Here is a 24,891-nt window from a genome sequence, read left to right as displayed (position 1 = left end):
GTCATGAGGACCTCACTCTAGCTGCTATCACTTAGCCCATTCACCGCCTAGATTCCAGTCGCTTCCAAATCAGCCTCCCAACCCTTTAGGTCACAGTGACACAGCAAACTGGGTGAAGAGCTCACCGAGGGGGAGGGGGGGCAGGAAGGAAGGTGCCAGGGCCAAGGGGAGGAATTTGCAACTAATGAAACGAAAATTAGGAAGGCGGCTTTGGCGTTTCGTCTCACGTGTAATTCTCTGTGCGTTACAGTCATACGTGTTTTCTTTGTCAACTGTTACTGTTGTGCCTTAGTGAATTCCGGAGCCAACAGGGTAGACTTCAAGCACGGAGGAGGCTGGAATTGAGGATGGAAAGGTTTCGAAATGGAGGGATTAGCAGAAGCCAGGAACCAGAGGCATGTTCTTAGGACAGGAATTTCCATTTGATAGGGTGGGTAAGAGGGAATCATTGCAGGTTTTTGAGTGGAGGAATGGCGTGAGTGGCAGACCCATCAGCAGGATGAGCTCAGCCGTGATGTTCAGGATAGACTGAGGAGGTACGTATGTCAGATAAGGACTTCGCATGGGAGGTGATGGACTGGCGACCCAGGCAATGACTTGAAGAGGACGGGATAGACAGGTGGCATGTATTTCACATGAGAAGCAGGAAGAGGTGGCAGATGGTATGCGCTGCTGCTAGGATTCGAGAAGAAGGCTCAACCTTTCCTTATCTCTCATCCACTCATCCACATAGAGTGGGAAAAGATATGGCTTCCATGGGCCAGGTCCGTGATGGCGATGATCATCAGGAGAGATCATGGTTTCAGCTTAGGAGAAGGGGCTACGAGAAAAGCCGAGGCTTCAATAGAGGCAGGGTTGGCCAGTGGGAAAGCACTGAATCTAGAATAGAGGTCCTTGCTTCACATCCCACCTCTATTACTAGCAGTGTGACCTTGGGTAATTCAACTCTTTGGCCTCAATTTTCTCAAATCTATAATAAGAGGAATTGGACAAGAGAGCTTCTAGGGTATCTTTTTTCTTTTTTTAACCCTTACCTTCCACCTTACAATCAATTCTGTGGATTGGTTCCAAGGCAGAAGAGCAGTAAGGGCCAGGCAATGGGGGTTAAGTGGCTTGCCCAGGGTCACAGTTAGGAAGTATGTGAGGCCACATTTGAACCCAGGACCTCTAGGTCTGGCTCTCAATCCACTAAACCACCCAACCACCCCTAAGGTATCTTTTAGCTCTTCAGCTATGATCCTATGAAAAAGGGAAGATGTGCTCCATTGAATCAGGAGAACAGGAAAGGAGTTTGGAAGAGGCAGTGCTGGAGGGTTTGGGAAAGGGCACTTTGTGAGAGTTCTCTAGGAGGCAGTTTGTGCCTGGGGCTGATGGTTTCAGAGAACAGGAATCTGGAGACTTTGTAGTTAGAGTCACAGCGGTGACACAACTTAGAGGTGGAGAGAAAGGAAAACTGGGGTAACCATTTATCATGAAAGAAGAATAATTAAGTAGGGGTAAAACAGATACATGGATGAGAATTGGTTGAGGAGAGGAGGGCTGGGTACTTGCACACACACAAACACACACACACACACACACACACACACACACGTGTGAGGACTTAGACAGACATAGAACCTTACTTGTGTAGAGCCTGAAGAATGCCTAACCCTCTCCCACCCCAACCCCCCAATCTGTTGGCAATGTGGCTTGGACCCTGTGATGGAATGACTTAGAGAAATGGCAGAAAGGGAAGGTGATAGAGGTGAGTTTTGCTTCTCTGTCCAAACTGTACCCCTGGAATCAGTGTGTCATAGAGTGGATGACAGAGAGCCAGCCTCTGAGTCAGGAAGTCCCAAGTTCAAGTCCCAACTCAAAGGAATTGTTTCTGTGACCTTTCCTGAGCCATCTCAGGACTCTCTCAAGTCATTGAGAACTTATTAAGAACCCACTTAATTGGGAAGCAGGTGGGAGAGTCTCCTAGCTAGGAGTTTCCCATATCAAAGAAATTCCAGTTCTTAAAAAAAAAATAGGAAAAAATTGCACTTCCTAACAGTTTTCAGGGATGCTTTCTGGCTCCCATGCTCCCCCTGGTGGGAGCTACATCCCTCAGAGCACCAGAGAGCCTCTCCTGTTTTCATGGTTCCTCTGAGATTTTGGTGGGGACAGGTTAGAGGAGGCCTAGCTTGTGCCCAAGAGGAGACGTCCCAGGGAAAAGAATAGGCCTGGAGGCAGGTGGTAGGAGCAATGATGGCTCTGTCTGTTTCTCTCCCCAGGAGCGGCTCCTGCTGTCTGTCCTTCCCCGTCATGTTGCCATGGAGATGAAAGCGGACATCAATGCCAAGCAGGAAGATATGATGTTCCACAAGATTTACATCCAGAAACATGACAATGTGAGGTAGGGGAATGACTGGGGGAGGGGAGTTGGGAAGAGGGAGGCTGGGGGGTGAGGGCAGCAGGGAGACAGTGCTTGAGAAGGGAAGGTTTGGTGATAAATCCTCCAGATCAGACTAATAATAGTTACCTTTTATAGAGTGATTTAAGGTTTACAAAACACTTTACTCGTGTTATCTCATTTGAGCCTCAACAACCCTGTAAAAGTAGTGCTATTGTTATCATCTTTGTTTCACAGAGGAAACTGAGGCTTAAAGTAATTTAAGTGACTTACCCAAGGTCACACAGATAATATATTCCTGAAGTGAGATGTGGGATCAGGATTTCTTGCCTCCTATTCCAGCACTCTATCCACCCAGCCACCCAGCTGACCAGTAGAGAGACCAGTGAGGCAACAAACCCCAAATCTATTCATTCTGTAGAATTAGAAGTTCAGACATTTTGTTTAAAAAAAAAAAAACCTTAAAACTTTTAGATTCATTGTTCTAGCCCCTCCACTTCCTTTTTTTATTTTAAATTTTAAAAAATTCTTAACTTCCATCTTAGAATCAATACTAAGTTTCGGTTCCAAGGCAGAAGAACAGTAAGAATTAGGCAATAGAAGTTAAGTGACTTGCTCAGGGGCACACAGTTAGGAAGTATCTGGGTTCAGATTTGAACCCAGGACCTCCTGATCCCAGGGCTTGCACTCTATTCACTGAGCCACCCAGCTGCCCCAATCTCTTTTTTTTGTTTTGATGACCAGGAAAGTCATTGGCATCTGATTAGTTCTCTGTCTTGTGATGGTTCTTGGGGGGTTTGGAGATACAGAGGCTTGGGCACTTTCAGCATAATGAGAAAGATTAGGGGCTCACGGTAAAGGACCTCCCAGTGTAAAAGAGATAAAGCATGCACAGGCCCAGAATCCAGACCACGATCACAGACAGCAGAGATTATAAAAACTGGTGCAGAATAAGAGAGCACAGTGTACATGTGAGTTCCATGGGGACGTGCTGCTGGGCCTGGGAGGGCTCATCTGGGAGACTTTCCTGGAGAGGCTGAGAATCCCTCAGCAAACAGGGGAAAGACAGATTGGCTCTCATGCTACTTGGCTGTTTTTTTCATGAGCAAGAGATCTAAGGATACAGATTCAGATTTATGCTGAGAGGCTAGAAGAGCCCTTTGAAAAAAAAGAAAAGAGGGGGCATCTGGGTCCTCAGTGAAATGAGAGCCAGGCCTAGACATGGGAGATCCTGGGTTCAAATCTGGCCTCAGACACTTCCTAGCTGTATGACCCTGGACAGGTCACTTAATCCCCATTGCCTAGCCCTTACTGCTCTTCTGCCTTGGAGCCATTACTCAGTATTGATTCTAAGATGGAAGGTAAGGGTTAAAAAAAAAAAGAGCCATACATTCATTTGTTCACGTGGCCAACATTTATGAAGCAGATTGTGATTATACTTGATCACAGTCTAATTTATTGACTACTTTTGCCTAGAGAAGACTGTCCCCTCCTACTTGATTTCCAAGTGTTTCAGGTCTGAGAGTTGCCAAGTCCTGCCCTTGCAGAGGCTTGAAGACCAGAGTTCAAATCTTCCCTTGACCATATACTGGCTGTGGAATCCAGGGCTACTCACTGTGCCACTCAGTGCCCCCCAAAGCCCTCTAACATTAGATGTGACAGAACAGCTCCCCCTTTGCATTTTTGCAGCTTGTTCCAAAGGGGTTTATGAAATCGAAGCTCTAGTCTATAAAGAAAAGTCCAATTAGACCCAAGTGGCCTTAACCAGTCTTTTCCTTAAGAGCAGCTAGACGACTGGAGGAGTGTTGGGCTGGACTAGAGGCTAAGCCCTCCAGGGATGAGCCTGGAGTCATCTTCAGTATGAAACCCTTCTCGAGATTTTCAGTTTGGGGGAAGAGGAATTCCAGAGATCCCTTTTCACAGCTTCAGCTAAGAAAAACATGGCTTCCCTAATGGATTCAAACCTTTTACAGATGAACTGAATATGGATAAAGTCTCAATTTCCCCTCTTTTCTTCCTCTCACATAACTAAAGAATTATCCCAAAAAGCTCCTGGTCATTAGATGAATGTTAAAATAGCTTGCCTCCTAGAGAGATATTCTTTACCTGGAGGAATAAAGGGCTCCTTTTCTTGCCGAGGGCTATGAGAAGGACTCAGGGATCTACCAGGGCATCCCAGCATCCCCAAAAGGGGCTTCTAAGGGGGAGAGTTTTCCTCCCAGCCTCTATGTGTGTGGGTGGGTTTGTATGTGCATTGCACATGCGTGTATGCATCAAAGGAACCTGGATTCTTCAACCTGAAGAAAAGGAGGCTGGGGAGTAACTTAATAATAACATCCATCAAAGCTCTGCAGGGTTGTTATATGGAGGATGATGACCTGCTGTTCTCTCTCCCCCACTAAGTATGAGACCAGAGGAGAAATGAGTTGATGATGTTAAGTATGAGAGAGACAGATCAAAGGAAGGAGGAAGCAGGGCCTGGGGAGAGGTGTTGTTTGAATTGGTTCAGGAGTTAAAAAAGACAGAAATAAGAGAGGAGGAAGCGAAGGCCAGGCTTTGTTGGTCTTGTCCTGCAAAGATGTGCAGTACTCTGCAATTAAAACTAATGCATAATGGGTAATTCCCTGGGAAAAGCTCTTTGAAAAAGAAACACGGGAAGAAGCATGTTGGATGTAATGTAATAGAATGACATGTAATCAACAAAGGTCTAAGGTAGGCTGGGCACTTGATGGGATGCATGCAGGGATCCCTCTCCTCTCTGGATATATAAGAAAGGAATCGATATATGCCTGACAATGGTGCAGAAAGATCCCAGGGAATGAGACACTCCAACCACTGCTATTTCTTTTTTTTTTATTGAAAATTTTTATTTAATTAATTAATTTAGAAGATTTTTCCATGGTTACAAGATTCATGTTCTTTCCCTCACCTCCCCCTAACCCCTCAAGCAATTCATTTAGAGTCTACATCCCCAATCATATCTCCATCAACCCATGTGATCCAGCAATTGTTTTTCTTCTGTGTTTCTGCTCCCACAGTTCTTCCTCTGAATGTGGATAGTGTTCTTTCTCATAAGTCCCTCCAGATTGTCCCAGATCATTGCATTACTGCTAGTAGAGACGTCCCTTACATTCAATTGTGCCACAATGTATCAGTCTCTCTGTACAATGTTCTCCCAGTTCTGCTCCATTCACTCTGCATCAATTCCTGGAGGTTGTTCCAGTTCACATGGAATCCCTCCAGTTCATTATTTCTTTGAGCACGATAGTATTCCATCACCAACATAGACCACAATTTGTTCAGCCATTCCCCAATCGAAGGGCAGCCCCTCATTTTCCAGTTTTTTGCCACCACAAAAAAACGATTGCTATTTCCTATTGAACATTAATTTCTAAAGGGTAGAGATTGCTTCATTTTTGTCTTTGAGTTCTCAGCACCTGCTATAGAAGCCCCATAAGTGTTCGTTAAGTTGCCTGGTTCTTTCTTTCTCTGATGTCTACATACCCCATTCCTTCCCCTCTTGTGGGAAAACAACATGGACTATCTCTAAGCAAATGCCCTGTTGCTCTCTGCAAAGTATGGCTCTGCTCTCAGGGTCAGAGGCGAGAGGTAGACTATGCCCTCTGGATTCTGGTCCTGAGAGAGGATGCTTCTCAACAAGCCCAAACCATCTTTGGATGGAAGCCCCCAATATGCTATCTTGGATGGGCATCAAGCCCCAGTCTGAACAGGGGATATTTATGAGATACTTTAGAGACACAGATAAGGTAAAGACCTCAAACTAGGCATGGTAATGATAGAAAACTAGGGAGAGTCCTGCTGGCTTCATGGTTATTGAAACAAAGGTTGGCTTGGGTCACTACAGTGAGAGAGGGCTGTGTCCAGAAGCCAAGGGTCCTCTGTGATTAGGGGTGATCAGGTCAGTGAGGCTTAAAGTAGCAGGATCTTCCCTAGCAGGGCTAGGGAAGATATGAGGTCAGGTAACAAATCAGCAAAGTACTAGGAAGCTTGCAACGGGACAGGACCAAAGGGAGCTCTATTGGAGCTGATGCATTGAGCCCTTTATCCTAGGAAAGACCTGTTAAGGTCTTAAGGGACCCTGATTGGTTAGGGCATGATGGGGTTCCTGAAGGCATCAGATAGATTTTGTCAGCCCAGAAGCCTTCAGGGTCTGTGTCTAAAGGAAGGGGCATGCCCTCAAGGCTGAGTTGGTGCTCTGCCAGGAAATTCCAGGAGTCCCAATGGTTGAGATGCCCAAACCTGGCTCACCAGAGGGGACATTCATCCCTATTTCACACTCCTCATCCTCAGTGATCCAGTCACCCCCTAGGGATGAAGCAAGAGTCTTGGCGTGGCAGCCATGATCCCTGAGGTAGAAATGAAAGGAAATACCTTCCTTCTTCTCTCAGTATATATGTATATATGAATAATTTAGGGGGCAGCCAAAAGGTGGGTTAGTGGATTACAAGCCAGACCTGGAGTTGGGAGGACCTGGGTTCAAATCTGGGCTCAGACATTTCCTAGTGACCCTGGACAAGTCACTTAACCCCCATTGCCTAGCCTTTACTGCTCTTCTGCCTTGCTACCCATACACTGTATTGATTCAAGATCAATTCAAGGAAGGTAAAGGCTTTAAATGTGTGAGGGGTGGGGTGTGGGTGTAGAGGAGGAAGAGGGAGAGTAAGGGGAAATGTCTTAGTTTCACATTTTCACAGCGGCTCTCTTCTCTAGTACCTCTTTTGCCCTTTACTTTATCCAGAGTTCTTAACCTGGGTTCTATGAACTTAAAAAAATTACATTATTTCAATATAAGTGATTTCCCTTGTAATCCTATGCATTTTATCTTATGCATTTAAAAGAATTTTTCTGAAAAGAGGTCCATAGGGTTCATTAGAGTTCCAGGATGATTCATAATAAAAAAGATCAAGAACCTCCTGTTTGCCTTTAAAAAAACAAACAACCCTTAACTTTCCATCTTAGAATCATTGCTGTGTATTGGTTCCAAGGCAGAAGACTAGTAAATACTAAGTGATGGGGGTTAAGTGACTTGCCCAGGGTCACATAGCTAGGAAGTGACTGAGTCTAAATTTGAACCCAGGACCTCTCTTCTTTAGGTCTGGCTCTCAATCCACCAAGTCACCTAGCTGCCCCCATCCTGTTTACCTTAATTATTTTCTCACCTCCCTTCCAAACTTTCACCTGAGTTTTCAGGGAAGTGTTAGGGTTGAGGATAGAGTAAGAAAGCAGTGAAGTAAAAATTCAGAAAACAGAGTTCTAGTCTCATCTCTATCATTAAATTGCTATGTGACCTATTGGACAAGTCACCGTGCCTCTCTGGGCTCTTGTTTCTTCATCTATAAAGCCGGGCCCTCAAATGCCAGTTCCCTAGGAATCTAATACTTGGCAAGGCTCCCCAGTCCTCTTCCTTGGTATGTCTCAGTTATTATATTGGTTCAGACTGGGTTGTCTGTGCATGGCTTATGCACTTTGTGAGCTAAATGTGGCAACTGCTTTGATTCTCTTTAGCTCCCCTGATTGTCTGTCAATGGGAACCTGAGTTACAAACCTATTTGAATATCATCCACTGTTCCCTCCATTAGTGCAGAAAATTGAGAATTGACTGCCAGGGTCAACAAAGATTTACTTAGCAGCGACTGTGGACCCAGAACTGTGCTAAGCCCTATGGGAGATAGTGAGATGAGATGAGAAACTGCCACTGCTGGGAGAGCCTGGGTTTTGGCCTCTCCTCCTATCTCCCTGGAGCAAAGGAACAGCCCTTGAGGGGAAGAACTGCTTTCCTTTTTGTCTTGATAGTGCTTGGGAAATACTTAATGCTTTATAAATACTTGTGATCGACCTAAATTGCCCATAGCAGTTCCTCATGTGAAGTAGATGCTGAATAGATATTGAATGAGGGGAGGGGGAAGAGAGGGAGGGGGGAGAGGGAGAGGGAGAGAGAGAAAGGGGGAGGGAGAGGTTTGAAAGACAGAGAGACAGAGACAGAGAGACAGATAGAGAGACAGACAGAGAGAGAGAGACAGACAGAGAGAGACAGAGAGACAGAGACAGAGAGAGACAGAGAGACAGAGAGAGACAGAGACAGAGACGGAGAGAGACAGAGACAGAGAGAGAGACAGAGAGGGAGAGGGAGAGGGAGAGGGAGGGAGAGAGAGAAAGAGAGAGAGACAGAGAGACAGAGACAGACAGAGAGACAGACAGAGAGAGGGAGAGGGAGAGGGAGGAAGAGAGAGAGAGAGAGACAGAGAGAGAGACAGAGAGAGACAGAGAGAGTCAGAGAGAGACAGAGACAGAGAGAGACAGACAGAGAGACAGACAGACAGAGAGAGGGAGAGGGAGAGGGAGAGAGAGAGAGAAAGAGAGAGAGAGACAGAGAGACAGAGACAGAGACAGACAGAGAGAGAGAGGGAGAGGGAGAGGGAGGGAGAGAGAGAACGAGAGAGAGACAGAGAGAGAAAGAGAAGGTTCCTGTCTAGCTGGGGCTACAAGATTAAGTCTGTCAAATGACTGGAGTCAATTCAAGGCTAAATGCAGAATCAGGTGCTAGGAAGTATCGCCCAAACTTAGAAATACTTTAGGAATTCAGAGAAGGGAATGAATATTGTCATATGTCCCTGAAGGACATGGGAACCCTCTAGGAAAGGATTCAAGGGAGGTAGGACTCTCTAAAGGACAGGTAAGATTTGGCTAGGCCAAAGGGAGGAGGAAAGGTATTTTGGTGGCATGCACCAAAGGGTAAAGAGCATGGCGCCATGAGCTGGGCTGTATAGTTCACCTTGAGCCCAATTCATGCCCTGACCCCTTCCTGATCCTAGAAGTTGATAAAGCCTATATAAAGAAAATTTCCTACCTTGATTAATGTGAATTGTCAATAGGAAAGATAATGCTTTCTTCCCCGTTTCTAATTTAGCTATTAAAAGAGGGGAGGGGGAAGGAAATCAACATTTATGTAGTCCCTACTATGTACTAAACACCAAGTTAAGCACTTTACAAATATTATCTCTTTTGATCTTCACAAATCTAAAAGATAGATGCTGTTATTATCTACATTTTACAGTTGAGGAAACTGAAGCAAACAGAATCTCAGAGGTTTGCTCAGGGTTATTCAGCTAATAAATGTTTGAGTCCAAATTTGAACTCAGGTCTTTCTGACTCCCTGACCAGTCAGTACTCTATCCATTGTATCACCTCATCAGCCTATTTATAAATATGTATAAAAGGGAGAGGCTAGGTGGCACTGTGAATTGAGATCCAGGCCTAGAGACAGGAGGTCCTGGGTTCAAATCTAGCCTCAGACAACTTCCTAGCTGTGTGACCCTGGGCAAGTCACTTAACCCCCATTGCCTAGCCCTCACCACTCTTCTGTCTTGGAACCAATACACAGTATTGATTCTAAGATGGAAGGTAAGGGTTTAAAAAATAATAAATATATAAAAGGCACTGTTAATAAATATTTGGTTATGACTCCTCTATCTTTGACCTTTACTAGTTGTATCATGGAGATCTATGTAAATTTACATATATACTCACACCCATGTCTACGTCTACATCCAAATATTTATAAGAGTCTTTAATGTGTGAATAGGGCCACTAAATGGTATAGTGGAGAGAGTACTGGACCTAGAATCAGGAAGATCTGAGTTCGAATATGACCTCAGACACTCATCTTAAGATTCTGGACAAGTCACTTTACCCTGATTGCCTCAGTTTCTTCAACTATAAAATGTGAATAATAATAGTTAATCCTGTGAGGCATGAGGATCAAATGAGGTAATATTTATGACAGTACCTATGTGTATATGGATCTCTATGTCCACATACAGATGCATTAATTGTCTAGTATAATATCAAATTGTTTTCTGTAAGGGTTAGACTAATCCACAGGATCCTAGATTTGCAGCTAGAAGGAACCTAGAAATCCTCCACCCAGCCCCTTCCTTTTATACCTGATGAAGTTCAGGTCCCAAATCACATAGGCATTAAATAATAATAATTATATATGCATAATACATGTAATAATAAATAAAATAAATAAACAATAAAAGCAAGGTTTGTACTTGTGTTCTGAGACCAGAGTCATTCTACAACTCTGCCCTAGCTTTGCCTACAGTGTATTCTATATTCCTAAACCTCTCCAGCGTGGACCATTTTTGTCTTTTGTAATTTTTCAGACATGATAAGGTTGCTAAGATTATTCGTGAATAATTAGACCTTAAGTATGAGCCAATCAATTAATTAATACATTGTTAAGAGTCTGAATCAGTCTCTAAAACTTAGTGGGGAAGAGGCAGACCCAATATTTTGCTATTTGCTTAGACCCATTAGAACAATGGAACTGACCAGGCCCAGCTTATGACTAATCAGAAACCTCTTTATGCTAGAAGAGAAATGTGCCTTTGATTCTGGTGGAGGAGTACAGAGAAGAAAAAAAAATTAGAATATTATACAATCAAGGCGCAGCTAGGCAGCTCAGTAGATGGAGAGCTAGCTCCGTGTTGGGAAATCTATGGCCCATGTGCTGGAGGGGGCTGCTCCCCTCCCCCTCTCCACACACACCTAAGGACAGTTCTCACATGACCCATCCCTCTACCTAGCAGCCCTGTCTGGAGTAAGATGGGGGGGGGGGCGGGGGCTCACATGTGGCATGAGGGTTACAGTCTGAGTAAATGGTCTCTAAAAGGTTTGCCATCACTGGCCTAGCCCTAGCTGCTCTTCTATCTTGGAACTGATACTAAGGTAAGGGAAGGGGGGAAGGGAGTGGATACAGAGACAGACAGACAGGCAGGCAGACAGAGAAATAGAGACAGACAAAGACAGAGAGAGAGAGAGAGGCAGAGAGAGGGGGAAGAGAGAAATAGAGGCAGACAGAGAGAGAAATAGAGAAAGACAGAGACAGACAGAGAAAGACAGAGAGAGGGAGGCAGAGAAAAGGGGGGAGGGAGAAATAGAGACAGAGAGAGAGACAGACAGACAGAGAGACAGACAGACAGACAGACAATGGAGGCAGACAGAGAAAGACAGATAGACAGAGAGAAACAGAGAGAGGCAGTGAGGCAGAGAGGTAGAAAGACAGAGAAACAGAGAGAAATTGAGAGAGGATTTCAACTGAGATTTTCCAAGACCAGCATTCAACTACTAAACCATTTTGTTTTGACTTTTTCTTATTTTCTTTATGTTTTTTAACTGATGCTTTGTGTCCCTGTCCCAGTCCAGGAGGCTTTTCCCAGTTTGTTCCCAGAATAAAGCAATCCCCCTTTTGTGACCCTCCTTTCTCTCTCTTCTAGGCAAGGCAAAGTAGCAATTGGAAATTTTGCTCTCTGGCCATGTATTTGAAATAAAAACTGCTAGAATTCCGTTCCTTCTTGTTCAAACTATTGAACAGGTCTTCGGCTGGCCATAACCTCAACTTACTCTGAGTTTTATGTCCTGGGAGATGAAGTAAAACTTTCTATGACTTCATAAACAGATGATGTTTTCATATAGACAGCACTGAAGAACAGAAGAGTGTTCGTCTCTCATCCTTCTAAGATTAGAACCTCGGCAGCAGAGAAACCATTACCAATCTGAAAGTCAGGGGGATGGATAGAATGACCTTTGGAGAGCCTGGCTATCTGAAAAGCATGTAGATTGGAGGCAGGGAGGGAGGAGACTTCTTTTGAAGAGGAGATTCTCAGAAGGGCACATAACTTATTTGGCCAATGCCTCTTATATCCCAGGACCCCCTCCCCATATTGTCTATGTGTGGGAGGCAAGCCTATGTGCCATTCTAACATCTGTAATCAAAGCTCTTTGGAAAATATCATCTTTGGGTTTTTCTTCCCCTGAATTCCAACATAGATGGGTTTTATTGGATGGATAATTACTATTATGGTTATTATTAATAAAAACAAATATAGCACCTTAAGGTTTGCAAAATGCTTTTACAAATATTTCATTTGATCCACACCACTGCCCTGTAAAGTAAATGCTATTATTATCCCCATTTTACAGATTAGGAAACTGAGGCCAGAAGAGGTTTAGTTTAGGGACTTGCCCAGGGTCACACAGCTAGTAAATGTCTAAAGTCACTTGAGACCTCCTCCTCTTGCCATGAAACCACTTAGCTGCCTCTGCTTGTCCATGTGTTTCTTTCTACCTACTTCTCTTTCATTCTATTTCTCTTTCTCTTTTCTTCTCCCATGCGTCCTCCCAGCATGTGTGGAGAGGGTGGTAATGGAATATGGACCCTAAGCCTTTTACAGAACATACTCTCCCTTGATCAAGGAGTATCTAGAGAGGAATTTCTTTACATTTTTAGAGGAAAATACTTAGGTGAACAGGAGCCTGGGAAACAGCATGGAGTTCACACTACCACAACCACCAGAAACCATTATACATATATATATGTGCATATATATATGTATATATATACATATATATGTATATATATTTATATATGTATATATACATATGTATATATATTTTTATATACATAGACCCTGGAGGATAGTCTACATTAGATTTGTACTTTTATGGACTAATATAAATTAGTTGTAACGAGTTTTTACATACTCTGCTGTATTCTGGGCCTCTTATATCATCTTTGCTTTAAAATTCTAGATTCTTTATTCTTACAAGTGATTTCATTATTTGGTCTAGTTCTATAAAATTCCCCCATGGCCTCATTGGTTGTTTGGTAGAACATTAAACCTGCAAATCAATGTAAGTAATACCATCATTTAAAAAAAATTTTAGCACAGCCCAACCATGAGCAATGAATGTCTTGTTACTTGTTTATCTCATTTATTTAAAGAGTTTGTAATTATATTTCTAAAAACCTTAAATGTCTTGCTAGATATTTAATGCATTTTGGTTATTTTGAATGAAATTTCCATTTATATTATTTCCTCCTCGATTTATAACAACACTGCCAATTTGGGAGCATATATTTTATATACTATTATCTTATTAAAGTATTATCTTAAATAATTTTTTATTGATTTTCAGAGGTTCTCTAAATAAAACTATCATGTCATCTCTCACTTCCTTTCAAAGTCATTACTTAAAATAGCCAAAATTATTCATCTTGGTTTATTCTATATTTGATTGTCAATTGATGAGCATTTATGGACATCCCAATGTGTACTGATAATAATGATTAATATTTAAAATTTTATTTTGAAAACTTCAAAGTGTTCAAATTATATTTACAAACATATACCTTACAAAAATATAAAATAACACTTCAGAAACTAAAGTTTTCTAAATAAATATTTATATTTTATATTTTATCTATAAATATATTATGTTCATTTATTTATACACATATATGTGTATTTTTTCTTTTTTTTTTTAACCCTCACAATATACTATTGAGTCTTAAGGCATTTTTAGTCTCATTTTGAAAATGAGGAAATTGAGATTTGGGTTGACTCAGTGACTTATCCATGGTCTCACAACTAATTAAATTTCAGAGGCAGCATTTGTACTAGGGAGTTTTTTTAAAAGGCAGAAGAATAGCCCACCATCTTTTTGGTGAGCTAATTCAATTCCCATCCCTGGAACTGAATAACACTTCCTTACAAAACAATGCATCCATTAATGCAGTTTGTCCAAATATTGAAAGGACAACAAGAAGATTCTAGGGTTAAATAGGACAAGCTTCCTGGAAAAGATGAATTGACTAGGTGAACCTTTTAGAAATTATATGCTCAAACTGCACCCTCAAGTCACCTGTGAGACACCACCACCACCACCACCAAACAGGGGAGGGAGGAAGTGCTTACACTGGGCTGCTGGACAGAGGGATGGGGCATGTGAAAATTGTCCTTAGGTGCTGTGGAGAGAGAGAATGGAACAGCCCCCTTCCGGCATGCTAGGGCACACCTGCCTTGGGTTTGCCAATACGGGGTTAGGGTTTTCATTCCTGATTTCAAATGGACATTCATCTCCTCTCCTTTCCCAGGAACTTCACTGAAGGACCCAGTCTGTAGACAAGGGAGAGGGGAACTTAGGGATAGGGGAGGAGAGAGAGCAAAATCTGAGGAATGGGCACACAGATGCCAAGCCTGCCCTGCTACTCTTGATGAGGAAAATGGGAAAACAATGTTGGCTAGTTTAGGAATCCCAGACCTGAGGCAGAATTGCTCAGGGTCTTTAAAAGTCAAGACACTCAGGACTGGCTATGAGGAGTTTTAGACTGGACAGCTCAGGCAGGATGGCGTTATATCTGGGGAAGCCCACGTCTGTAAGCTGGAAGTCCTGAGTACTAGTCAAAGGTTTCTCCTCACTGTTGTTACTGTGGACAAGACCCCCACTCTTCCCCATCCCCCAGACTCATTACCCCACATGAACAGTGTAAACTAAGTGGTGGGGTGGATAGAGCCCAGGACTTGGAATCTGGAAGACCTTTTACTATCTGAGCCATCCTGGCCAAGTCACTTAACCTCTGTCTGTCTAAATTTCCTCCCTCCTCTGTCAAATAATAGCACATACCTCCCAGGATTGTAGTGAAGGTAAAATGAATTGATGATATTTGTAAAGCCATTTCACCATACCTGAAAGCACCGTATAAAGGCAGTTGGGTGGTGCAGGGCATAGATCTCTGGGCTTGAAATCAGGAAGACTCCTCTTCATGAGTTCAAATCCAGCATCAGACACTTACTAGCTGTATGACCCTGGACAACTCATTTGATCCTGTTTGCCTCAGTTATCTAATCTGTCAAGTGAGCCAGAGAAGGAAATGGCAAACTGCTCCTCTATCTTTGCCAAGAAAACCCCCAAATGGGGTCACAAAGAATCAGACAAGACTGCAGTGACCCAACAACAACTGTATAAATGCTAGCTATCACCTCCATCATCATCATTAGTGCTAGCATTTACATAGCACTTTAAGATTTGCAAAGGGTATGTTATCTCATTTAATTCTCACAACAATCTTATAAGTTAAGTGCTATCATGGCCCTCATTTTGTAGATGAGGAAATTGAGTCTGAGGGAAGGGAATTAAGGGGCTTCTCCATCATTGAACAACTAACAAACTTTTTTAAACCCTTACCTTCCATCTTGGAATCAATACTGGGTATTGGTTCCAAGACAGAAGAGTGGTCAGGGCTAGGCAGTGGGGGTCAAGTGACTTGCCCAGGGTCACACAGCTGGGAAGTGTCTGAGGTCAAATTTGAACCCAGGACCTCCTGTCTCTAGACCTGGCTCTCAAATCCACTAAGCCACCCAGCTGCCCCCAACAAATTTTTGAAGTAGGAATCAAACTCAGGTCTTCCTAACTCTAAGCCCAGCACTCAATTTAGCTGTTTCATAACATAGAAAATTGTCCCTCCCTCCTCTTAACTCCACTGTTCAGGACAAAGAATTGGGGAATAATTGAGGAATAGAGATAAGACATTGGGGGATGGCTGAGAGTGGTCACAAATGAAATTCCTAGACTATTTGCCCTAGAAATAAGGGAGGAGAAGACCAGAATAAGCCTCTTTAGGCAACTGGAGGATATTAGCTCATCTGGTGCTGTAGCCTGCAGCTGTCTTTTGCAAGCCACTGAAGAGCTATTCATTCATTTATTCATTCAAGCATTTATTAAATTCTTGCTATTTGGGGGGCATTTGGTGAGACAGCAGAAATACAAAGACAAAAAGGAAAAATCCTTGCCCTCAGAGAGCTTACATTCAGCCAGGGAAAGGGAAGTAACATGTGCAGAGCTATCCAGTTCTCTGGTCTCATTTCTCCTCTCTCCTCCTTCCACCATTACTGTAGTTTTTCCTATATGCCCCAACTCCTTAAGCCTCTTCTTTCCCTCAATCCCACCCAGTCCAAGAAGCCCTAAGGCAGAATTGCTGTCCCCATTCCTGCTGTCTCTTCTCCCTTCATTTTTGCCTTTCTTCCCTGTCTTCTTCCCTCCCCTTGTGTCTTCCCAGCATCCTGTTTGCAGACATTGAAGGCTTCACCAGCTTGGCTTCCCAATGTACGGCTCAGGAGCTCGTCATGACCCTCAATGAGCTGTTTGCTCGTTTCGACAAGCTGGCCGCAGTAAGTCACCCTTCAAGCCTTCTCCTGCCACTCTGAGGGCCACGTGGAGGCAAAAACGTGACCAGTGTGGTCCAAAGCCTTCTGGGAACCTTCTAGGGGTCCCTGTCACTCCCGACTCCCTGAAGCTGTGTTCAGAAATTGACTGGTGAATCCCATCCATAGAAAAGCTGGGTTGGGGTTTGGGGTGGGGAGAATCAGAATGGGAGGTAGGGAGAAGGGACATGTGGACAAAGACCTGGGGCTGTTGCAAAGGGAGGAGAGATGAAGACACAGACAGATGCAGACAGATGCTACCATCACAGACCAGGACAAATTGTTCAAATGCACAGACAGGGTGAGGTGGGGGTTCAGGGAGCTGTGGGTCACAGCCGATGTTCAGCTGCCACCGTACACATAAACAGTGACAATGTCACAAGAGCCAAGAACTAGAAAATGTAAGCGCTAGGGGGGCTTTTAGATCTCATTTGGGCTCATTTTACAAATGGGGGAAACAGAGGCTTAGATCTCACTATATAAGTCAACTCTTGGTCATCTGTGCAAGCAAGGAGTGCTGTGAATAACCCCAGGCACTGTATTTTTTGTTTGTTTGTTTGTTTTTGCTTCAAGTTGACTGAATGATTGATTTAGCAATGGACTGACCTTCCCAGGGAAGTTTAGTTCAAGAGAATAAAATGAGCCTATATTTTCAGGAGCCCATAATTCTGTCCCAAACTCATCCCAGGATGGGATAATAGATTATAATTGTAGAGCTGGGCAGAACTTAAGAGATTATCTCATCTATCCCAACCCAGTTTTGTAAATGGGGAAACTGAGGTCTAGAGAGGTGTTAAGTGACTTGATTTTACAAACATAGAACAGATAGAAATGTATGTGGGTGGAGGTGGTGGTGGTATGGGGAGTGGGGCAAAAGCTAGGTTGAAACTTAAATGTAATCCTCAAGAACATGGGGAAGAGTTGAGTTTTAGCCCTGTGGATGAATCTGGAGCCAACGGGGTAAGAGCACACTCACTAATTTAGCTCTTATTTGCTGTTCTGTTGCTAACATGAGATAGTTTATTTTCTTTAATCCTCCACTAACTTTATGTGGGCTTTAAAAGAAAAGGATATTATGTATCTATTTTCACAAAAATGTCTAAATTATGGAAGAATCAGGGGATTTGGAGTTACATTTACAATCAGTCACCAGATTTTGAATGGAGGACTGCCCTTTATTAAAAAAAAAAAGAATAAATGTGTCCATTGTTCTTCCATAACATCCTTTAGAGAAGTGTGCGCTAGCTAGGTGGTGGGAATTGTAGCAATGGGAAATAAAAGTTGCAAGGAGTGATGGGTAGGGGCTACAGAATGTACTTGGCTAGAGTGATCTGGGCCCGTCGCTCCATCCCAGGCTCATCTGGGACTCCCTCCTGGCTCAGCCTCACCTGATAAGCCAGCTATGCTGGCCACGGCGAGGGCCAGATCTGGGCTGGCTGCCCCTAAAAGGCAAGTTATTCGAGGCATTACAAGAGTCCATTTGTTTCCTGCTCTTCTCTGTTCCTCATCTCACTGCTGGATTAAAAAAATTAAAATTAAAAAAATTAAATTAAATTAAAATAAAAACAACAATAATATATCTTTTTCCCCTGTAGGAGAATCACTGTTTACGGATTAAAATCTTGGGAGATTGCTATTACTGTGTCTCTGGGCTTCCCGAGGCCCGAGCTGACCATGCTCACTGCTGTGTGGAGATGGGCATGGACATGATTGAGGCCATCTCGTAAGTATCGGGCTCCCAGAGCTGGGGAGGGCAGGACAGGAAGGAGGGAGGGGCCAGGGAACAGTGCTGGTGTCCCTAAGAGGGGCAATGAGCCTCTTTTTCTGGGGTCTGAGCCCATTCTGCCTCAATTAGATCTTTTAATTTAACTTTAATTTTTTAAATTTCTTGTTTTTCCTCGATGGGATTATTTATTTTAATATTTAAGTCGTTTCAAATACATCACGAAAGCCACTGAAAGATAACTATCATGTCAGGGATTGTTTCTTTTCGTTATTTGATTTTTTATTTTTTAAATTATGTTGATATTTTATTTTGGATATTACCTGAATTCTTCATACTGTTCTCCCTCCAACCTTAGTTTAAATCATGGCTGCCAGGGAAATGAAGGACTTCTTTTTTCCCTTTCTTTTTTTTAAAGGCCTCATTTTCTGTCTTAGAATCAATACTGTGTATTGGTTTCAAGGCAGAAGAGTGGTAAGGGCTAGGCAATGGGGGTTAAGTGACTTGCCCAGGGTCACACAGCTGGGAAGTGTCTGAGGCCAGATTTGAACCCAGGACCTCCCATCTCTAGGCCTGGCTCTCCATCCACTGAGCTACCCAGCTGCCCCCAGGATTTCCTTTTCAGTGAAACCTTTGGAGAAGCATTGAGAGGAGATCCCATTTAAAGATAGGTCTAATGCTGAAAAGAGTAACAGCATCTATTGGTCTCCAGGGACAGACCTAAGTAATTGAAATCTAGGCTTGTTCAAGCTTTCATCTGAATCTGTGGAAATATAGAAGTAAAGACATGGGGGGGGGGGGCAACTGGGTGACTCAGTGAATTAAGAGCCAGGCCTAGAGATGGGAGGTCCTGGGTTCAAATCTGGCCTCAGACACTTCCCAGCTGTGTGACCCTGGGCAAGTCACTTAACCCCTATTGCCTAGCCCTTGCCGCTCTTCTGCCTTGGAACCAATCCACAGTACTGATTCTAAGATGGAAGGTAAAGGTTTAAAAAAGAAAAAAAAGTAAAGACATGATCAATTCTTGGGTTTCTTTCCCACCCAGGGTTTCTTATGACAAGGACCTCTGGCAGCCAGGTGAAACCTGCAGACCCCTCTTAGAGTCTGGAGTGGTTTTTTGGTTTATTTGTTTATTTTATTCTTTTTAAACCTTTGATTCGTTGTTTTGTTTTTACAATTTTAACTTCCAAATTTTCTCCCCTCTTTCCTCATTGAGGAGGCAAGCCATGCGTTATGGTTTTAAATGTCTAAAACAAAATACACAAGATTATAAAGGAAGCCAATTACGTTGAAAGAAAGTTATTAAAGCCTTTTTTTTGAAGTTTGAAGACCCCAGGTTGAAACCCCCTGATTTAACTTAAGGAATCTTTGAATTCACGGGGCCACGTGGAACCCGAGATATTAATGGTCATTGAGTCCAGTCCCTTCATCTTACACACGAAGGCACAGAGGGTCACAGGGACTTTGCCCCAGGTCATATAGGAAGTGAAAGGCAAAGCTACAATTTGGACCCAAATCCTTCAACCGCAATCTAGAGCTCATCCCGTTGTATCTTACCTGTACGTAGCCCTCCCTGGGGATACTAACCCAGCCCAGAAAAGAGAAGAAGTTAAGTGTCGGGAATGAGTCCATTATGGGGCCAAAGGAAGGTGGCTAGGATCTGCCTTTGCTGGATTCCCAAAGTGTTCTTCCTTCCCCGTGACAAGAAAATTGATTGATAATGAGCTTTCCCTGCTGTGTCAGCCTCTCGCTGTTGTCCTGGGAATCACTCATTTCAATAGTATACAGTAGCTGTATTGTCCAGATCATTAGAGCGGGCTACCCAGAATGACCCTTCTGGGGCAGGATGGACAGGCACAACTCCATGATGCTGGACCAGTGCTTGTCCCCCATGCTGCTGCCTGGAAGCAGGACCCACTTCCCTCAGGAAGGGATATTTCATCCTCTTTCCTTCTTGAGTCTGCCTTTATCCTCCCAGGCAGAGATAATAATAGAACTTAGTTTTGGTGCTAGAAGGGACCTTAGAGATGATCTCATCTAGGCCACCCCTCTCTGGCAGATGAGGAAACTGAGGCCCAGAAAGTTGACGTGACTTGACTTTACAGTCATATGTAAAATGACAGAGCCCAGTTTTGAATTTAGGTCCTTGAACTTCAAATCCAGGGGCATTGAGTCAACCTTAGTTCCCTCGCACCCCCTCCAATTCCCAGGCTTTGTCCAGAAGTATTTAGAGTATTCTTCCCTTATCCAATTAATTGGGAAGGAAGAGAATAGTATGGCTAAACCCAAACAACAGATAATCTAGAAGTAATTTCTGTATTTCCTCCAAGTGCATTGTAGGAATATTTTTTTGGCAGCAGCATAATTCCCTTCCAAATGATGTTTGGCTCCAGATTATATTAAAATGAGTTTGCATTTCCCAAGGGTATCCTAATTGACTGGTGAAAGACATAAACCAGAAGTATGTGGAGGAGAGGGAAAAGGTGGGGCTCTAGATTAAAATACTGCCAGGCACAATGGTCGTTGTGGCTTGGCTCACTGCACCACCTTGCGGTCATGGGTGGAAAGTGCAGCTTCTGCCATCTTGTGAGTGAGAAGAAAGCCCTGACCCAAAGAAAACAACCACCCTTTTCCAGAGTGTACACAGTCTCCGGAACTTCACTTGGGTAAAAGCAGAGGGGATGGCTCTTTGCTCTCTGATGACCCATCTCCATCATTCTTGGCTTAGAATGTGCCTTCTTTCCTTCTCATCCTCAGTTCTTGTTCCCTTGGCTTCCCCATTCTTCCAAAGACTCCCAAAGCCTTAGAATCACTGCAGCATGGACTATTAGAGCTTGTCTTTAAAGACCACCTTGTCCAACCTTCCCAATTTTTATAGATGAGGAAACTGAGCTTCACAGAGGAGAAACAGTGGTTCACCTAACTGCATAGCTAGTATGAGTGGAGAGCTGGCCCTGAACTCAGCTCTCGTCTTTCCCTTCCACCATTCTTTCCACTACACCACATTCTTCCTCATCCATCCTTCTTCCCCAGGTTGGTCCGAGAGGTGACCGGGGTGAACGTGAACATGCGTGTGGGAATTCACAGTGGTCGAGTACACTGTGGTGTGCTTGGACTAAGGAAGTGGCAATTTGATGTCTGGTCCAATGATGTGACATTAGCCAACCACATGGAAGCAGGAGGCAAAGCTGGGTGAGTGACCCAACCCAGGCCATTCATTTTTTAGCTCAACATCCAGCACCAGAGCTGAGTCTCAAAGTCCCCTGAGCCTGACCTTGTCAAGTCACTGTCCTCTGGAATCAGAGATTCAGAGTAAGGATGGGTGAAAAGGGGGTGAGGACTAGGTGACTTGCCCAGGGTCACATAGCTAGGAAGTGTCTACAGTCAGATTTGAACCCACGACCTCCCATCTCCAGGCTTGGCTCTCTATCCACTCAGCCACTTAACTGTCCCTCATATGGTATACTTTTGTGATTAATCTGCATTTTTAACATTTTCTCCATCCCGTACTTTAATGTAGACAATCAACAAAACATCACATCAGACTGATATGTACTGTTGGGTCCCAAGGTATACACATTTCTAACTCTTTGGGCATAATTCCAGATTTATTACATTTGATGATTTTGTAGTTTTATAACAAACAACAAGGCAGAATATGACATGGTACAAGCTAACGGAACACAGAGGGGCAAATCATTTCCAACAGGCACCTGGGAGAAGGGGGCATTGAAATGGCCATTCAAGACTAGGTAGATCCATCTACTTCTTAAGGCAGAGACCAGTTCAGTAGTCAATAGTCAATAAGCATTTAAGAAGAGCACAATGTGTGAGACCCTCTGCTAAGCACTGGAGAATCAAATAAGGAAAAGACGGGAATTCCCTGCCCTCCAGGAGCAAACAATCTAATAGGAAAAGGAAGCTGGAAAGGAGCCTTGTCTTTCATTTTAGGCTTTTCTCTCCTAAATGTCCTGCACGTTGTGCCTGACCCAGGAGAACACTAGATTTCTGTAGAACTGAACTGCATCTCAAAACTTTCTGGCAGAGAGAATGGGCCCAAAGCAAAAGCTGAAAGTTTAGGAAATAGTTGATTCAGATTGACTGATGCAGACAAGGTTAAAAAGGTCATGTCAAAGAGTTTAAAATCTAGGCTAAAGAGTCCAGATTTATGCCCTTAACCAGTACTTCCTAAGCTTTTCACAGACGAAGACCACTTTATCATGTCAGAACATATCTGGGATTCTCGTGAGAGCTGTTACTCTCACGTATCTGCTGATTGAGAAAATATGCCATGCCAGAAATCACTGGGAATTCTGCAGTGCTTTTGGTAGTTTGTTTTTAAATGGGAATTCATAGAGATGCAATAGTTATGATTTATTCAGTCTACAAAAAGCACGCTTGCTTATTTATGGATTCACGGACCACTTGCAGTAACTCCATGGTCCCTTGGAGGTTCATAACTCACGGGTTTGGAACCACTGTTCTGGGCAATGGGGTTTTAGAGCATGGGAGTGTGACCTGATCAAAGTGTTGCTTTGGAAAGATTAATCTGGTAGGAGGAATTCACAGGATACAGTAGAGGGAGTGCTGGGTTACTGTGGAAGCAGAGCTAGAAAAGTATTACAGTTATCTAGTGGGGAGATGGATCAACCAATAGGGAGCAAGCAGGGCACAGAAAGGCTGGGTAGTTGGGTTGATAGGTTAACAAACTGAGATTAGGACTGGGGCTGAGATTAGAAATCCATTTCAGGTTTAGGGGCTTTAGATCAAGATCAGAGTTGGGGGAGGGGGAATGGTTTAAGATCCGCCCATGTTGTTTCCAAATTGCACATCAGACACTGTCTTCTTGTGACCTCCCTCTCTTCCTCAATTTCATCTCTTGAACTATAGGCGCATCCATATCACCAAGGCCACGCTGAACTATCTCAATGGTGATTATGAAGTAGAACCTGGCTGCGGGGGTGAGCGCAATGCCTACCTCAAGGAACACAGTATAGAGACCTTTCTCATCCTGCGCTGTACCCAGAAAAGGGTGAGTCTGGGGAGGGAGGCCAGAGGAAAATGGGTATCCACTCCTGGACATTTGGAGGGACAGCCTGATACCCCCAAGCCAGAGTTGAAACCAACAATTTTGATGTCCAGGGCAAGCATCACAGACCTATCTGGGACAATAAATGTGCCTTCGAATTCATTTTTTAAAACCCTTTTTGACTTAGAATCAATACTGTGTTTTTATAATTGATAGTCAATACTGGTTCCAAGGCAGAAGAGTGGTAATGGCTAGGCAATGAGAGTTAAGTGACTTGCCCAGGGTCCCATAGGTAGGAAGTGTCTGAGGTCACATTTGAATCCAGGACCTTTTGTCTCTAGGACTGGCTATCAATCCACTGAGCCATCTATTCACTCCCCTAACCAATATTTTAAAGTAAATTCAATAAAAGGGGCCAGGGAGACTCTCAGATATCACCCTGTGTCAGGTAGAAACAGATTCCAGAATGCCTCCAGACTGCTGCTGGGGAAGTCACTGTAGAGTAAAAAGAAGAGCAGGGCATTGACCAGCCATAGGGTAACTCTCATAGGGGTGACCACGAGGTATGGGAGCACTCTGGCAGCTTCTGATTTTGACTAACTCTCCCTGTGAGCAGGTGCTAGCTAAGTCTTTTCTGTGCTGCTGAAGGATAGCTAAGGAGGAAGTAAAGGCTCTCCAGTTTGCAGAGCCCTGGGGAAAAGCCCTAGTCCCCCTATTCTTGTTCTGGCTCTTCTACAGGAACTCCTCCAGGGATCCTATTCATTTTCTTTCTTTAGTTCCCTTTGTAAAAAGACATGACACTTTTGAGCCCAGTACTCACAGACACAGAAGCAAAGACAGACAAACAGACACACACACACACACACACACACACACACACACACACACACACACACACACACACCCCTTGGAGCTGAAGATGATGCAATGAAGAGCAATTTAAAGTCCTAAGAAGAAAGTGGAGGTCTAATGTGGTGGCTGGTCAAAACAATCAGAAATTCTCCATTTGGAAAGACTAGGTCTAAAGGCTTTGGAATAGGGGAACACAGAGTTGTTCACTTGTGCCAGAATGTTAGAACAAGGGAGAAATCCCCCAAAGCATCTGGGATAGAGAGGGAGACCTGGAGTCAGAAAGACTTGAGTATGAATCCTGCTTCAGACACTTGTAATTTATGTGACCCTGGGCAAGTCACTTAATCCTTCTCAGCTCAAAAATAGCAATAGTAAGAGCACCCACCTCCCTGGATTGTGAGCACAGATAAATGAATGATGAACCATTTATTAAGCACTTACTACATACCAGACACTATGCTAAGTGATTTATAATTATTAACTCATTTGATTCTTACAACAACCACTCTAGGAGTTAAATGTTATTATTATTTCCATTTTGCAGTTGAAGAAACTGAGGCAGACAGGTGTTAATTGACTTACCCAGGGTCACATAGTTAATATGGATTTGAGATGAATTTGTATTCATGTCTTCTATATACATGCACATATTTATGTGAAGTTTAGCTGCTATATTGTTAGCTATAGTCATCATTATTACTAACATTGTTGGGAAGCTTAAAATAGGTAAACTGAAGACAAAGAAAAGGAAGCATTATTTTACACAGTAGGTAAAAACCATAGAGAAATCATTACCCTAATATAGTTCCAGGGTGTCTCCAGCTCCTGCATTGAATCCAAC

The 24,891-nt window shown here is 43.4% G+C and overlaps 1 protein-coding gene across 2 annotated transcripts in view; it reads left to right on the top strand.

Moving 5' to 3' along the window:
* Nucleotides 1–24,891, top strand: part of ADCY5 (adenylate cyclase 5) — a 263,134-nt gene that overhangs the window by 180,573 nt on the left and 57,670 nt on the right. For both annotated transcript variants that reach the window (XM_056793545.1, XM_056793544.1), the window contains exons 3-7: nt 2,259–2,380; nt 16,302–16,413; nt 18,042–18,169; nt 21,203–21,361; nt 23,060–23,201. In XM_056793545.1, the coding sequence (XP_056649523.1) occupies nt 2,259–2,380; nt 16,302–16,413; nt 18,042–18,169; nt 21,203–21,361; nt 23,060–23,201 (663 nt within the window). The remainder of the gene's footprint in view (nt 1–2,258; nt 2,381–16,301; nt 16,414–18,041; nt 18,170–21,202; nt 21,362–23,059; nt 23,202–24,891) is intronic.

This window comes from Monodelphis domestica, chromosome 4 (assembly GCF_027887165.1).
Source record: "Monodelphis domestica isolate mMonDom1 chromosome 4, mMonDom1.pri, whole genome shotgun sequence".
NCBI lineage: Eukaryota > Metazoa > Chordata > Mammalia > Didelphimorphia > Didelphidae > Monodelphis > Monodelphis domestica.
This window is presented reverse-complemented; position numbering and strand designations above follow the sequence as displayed.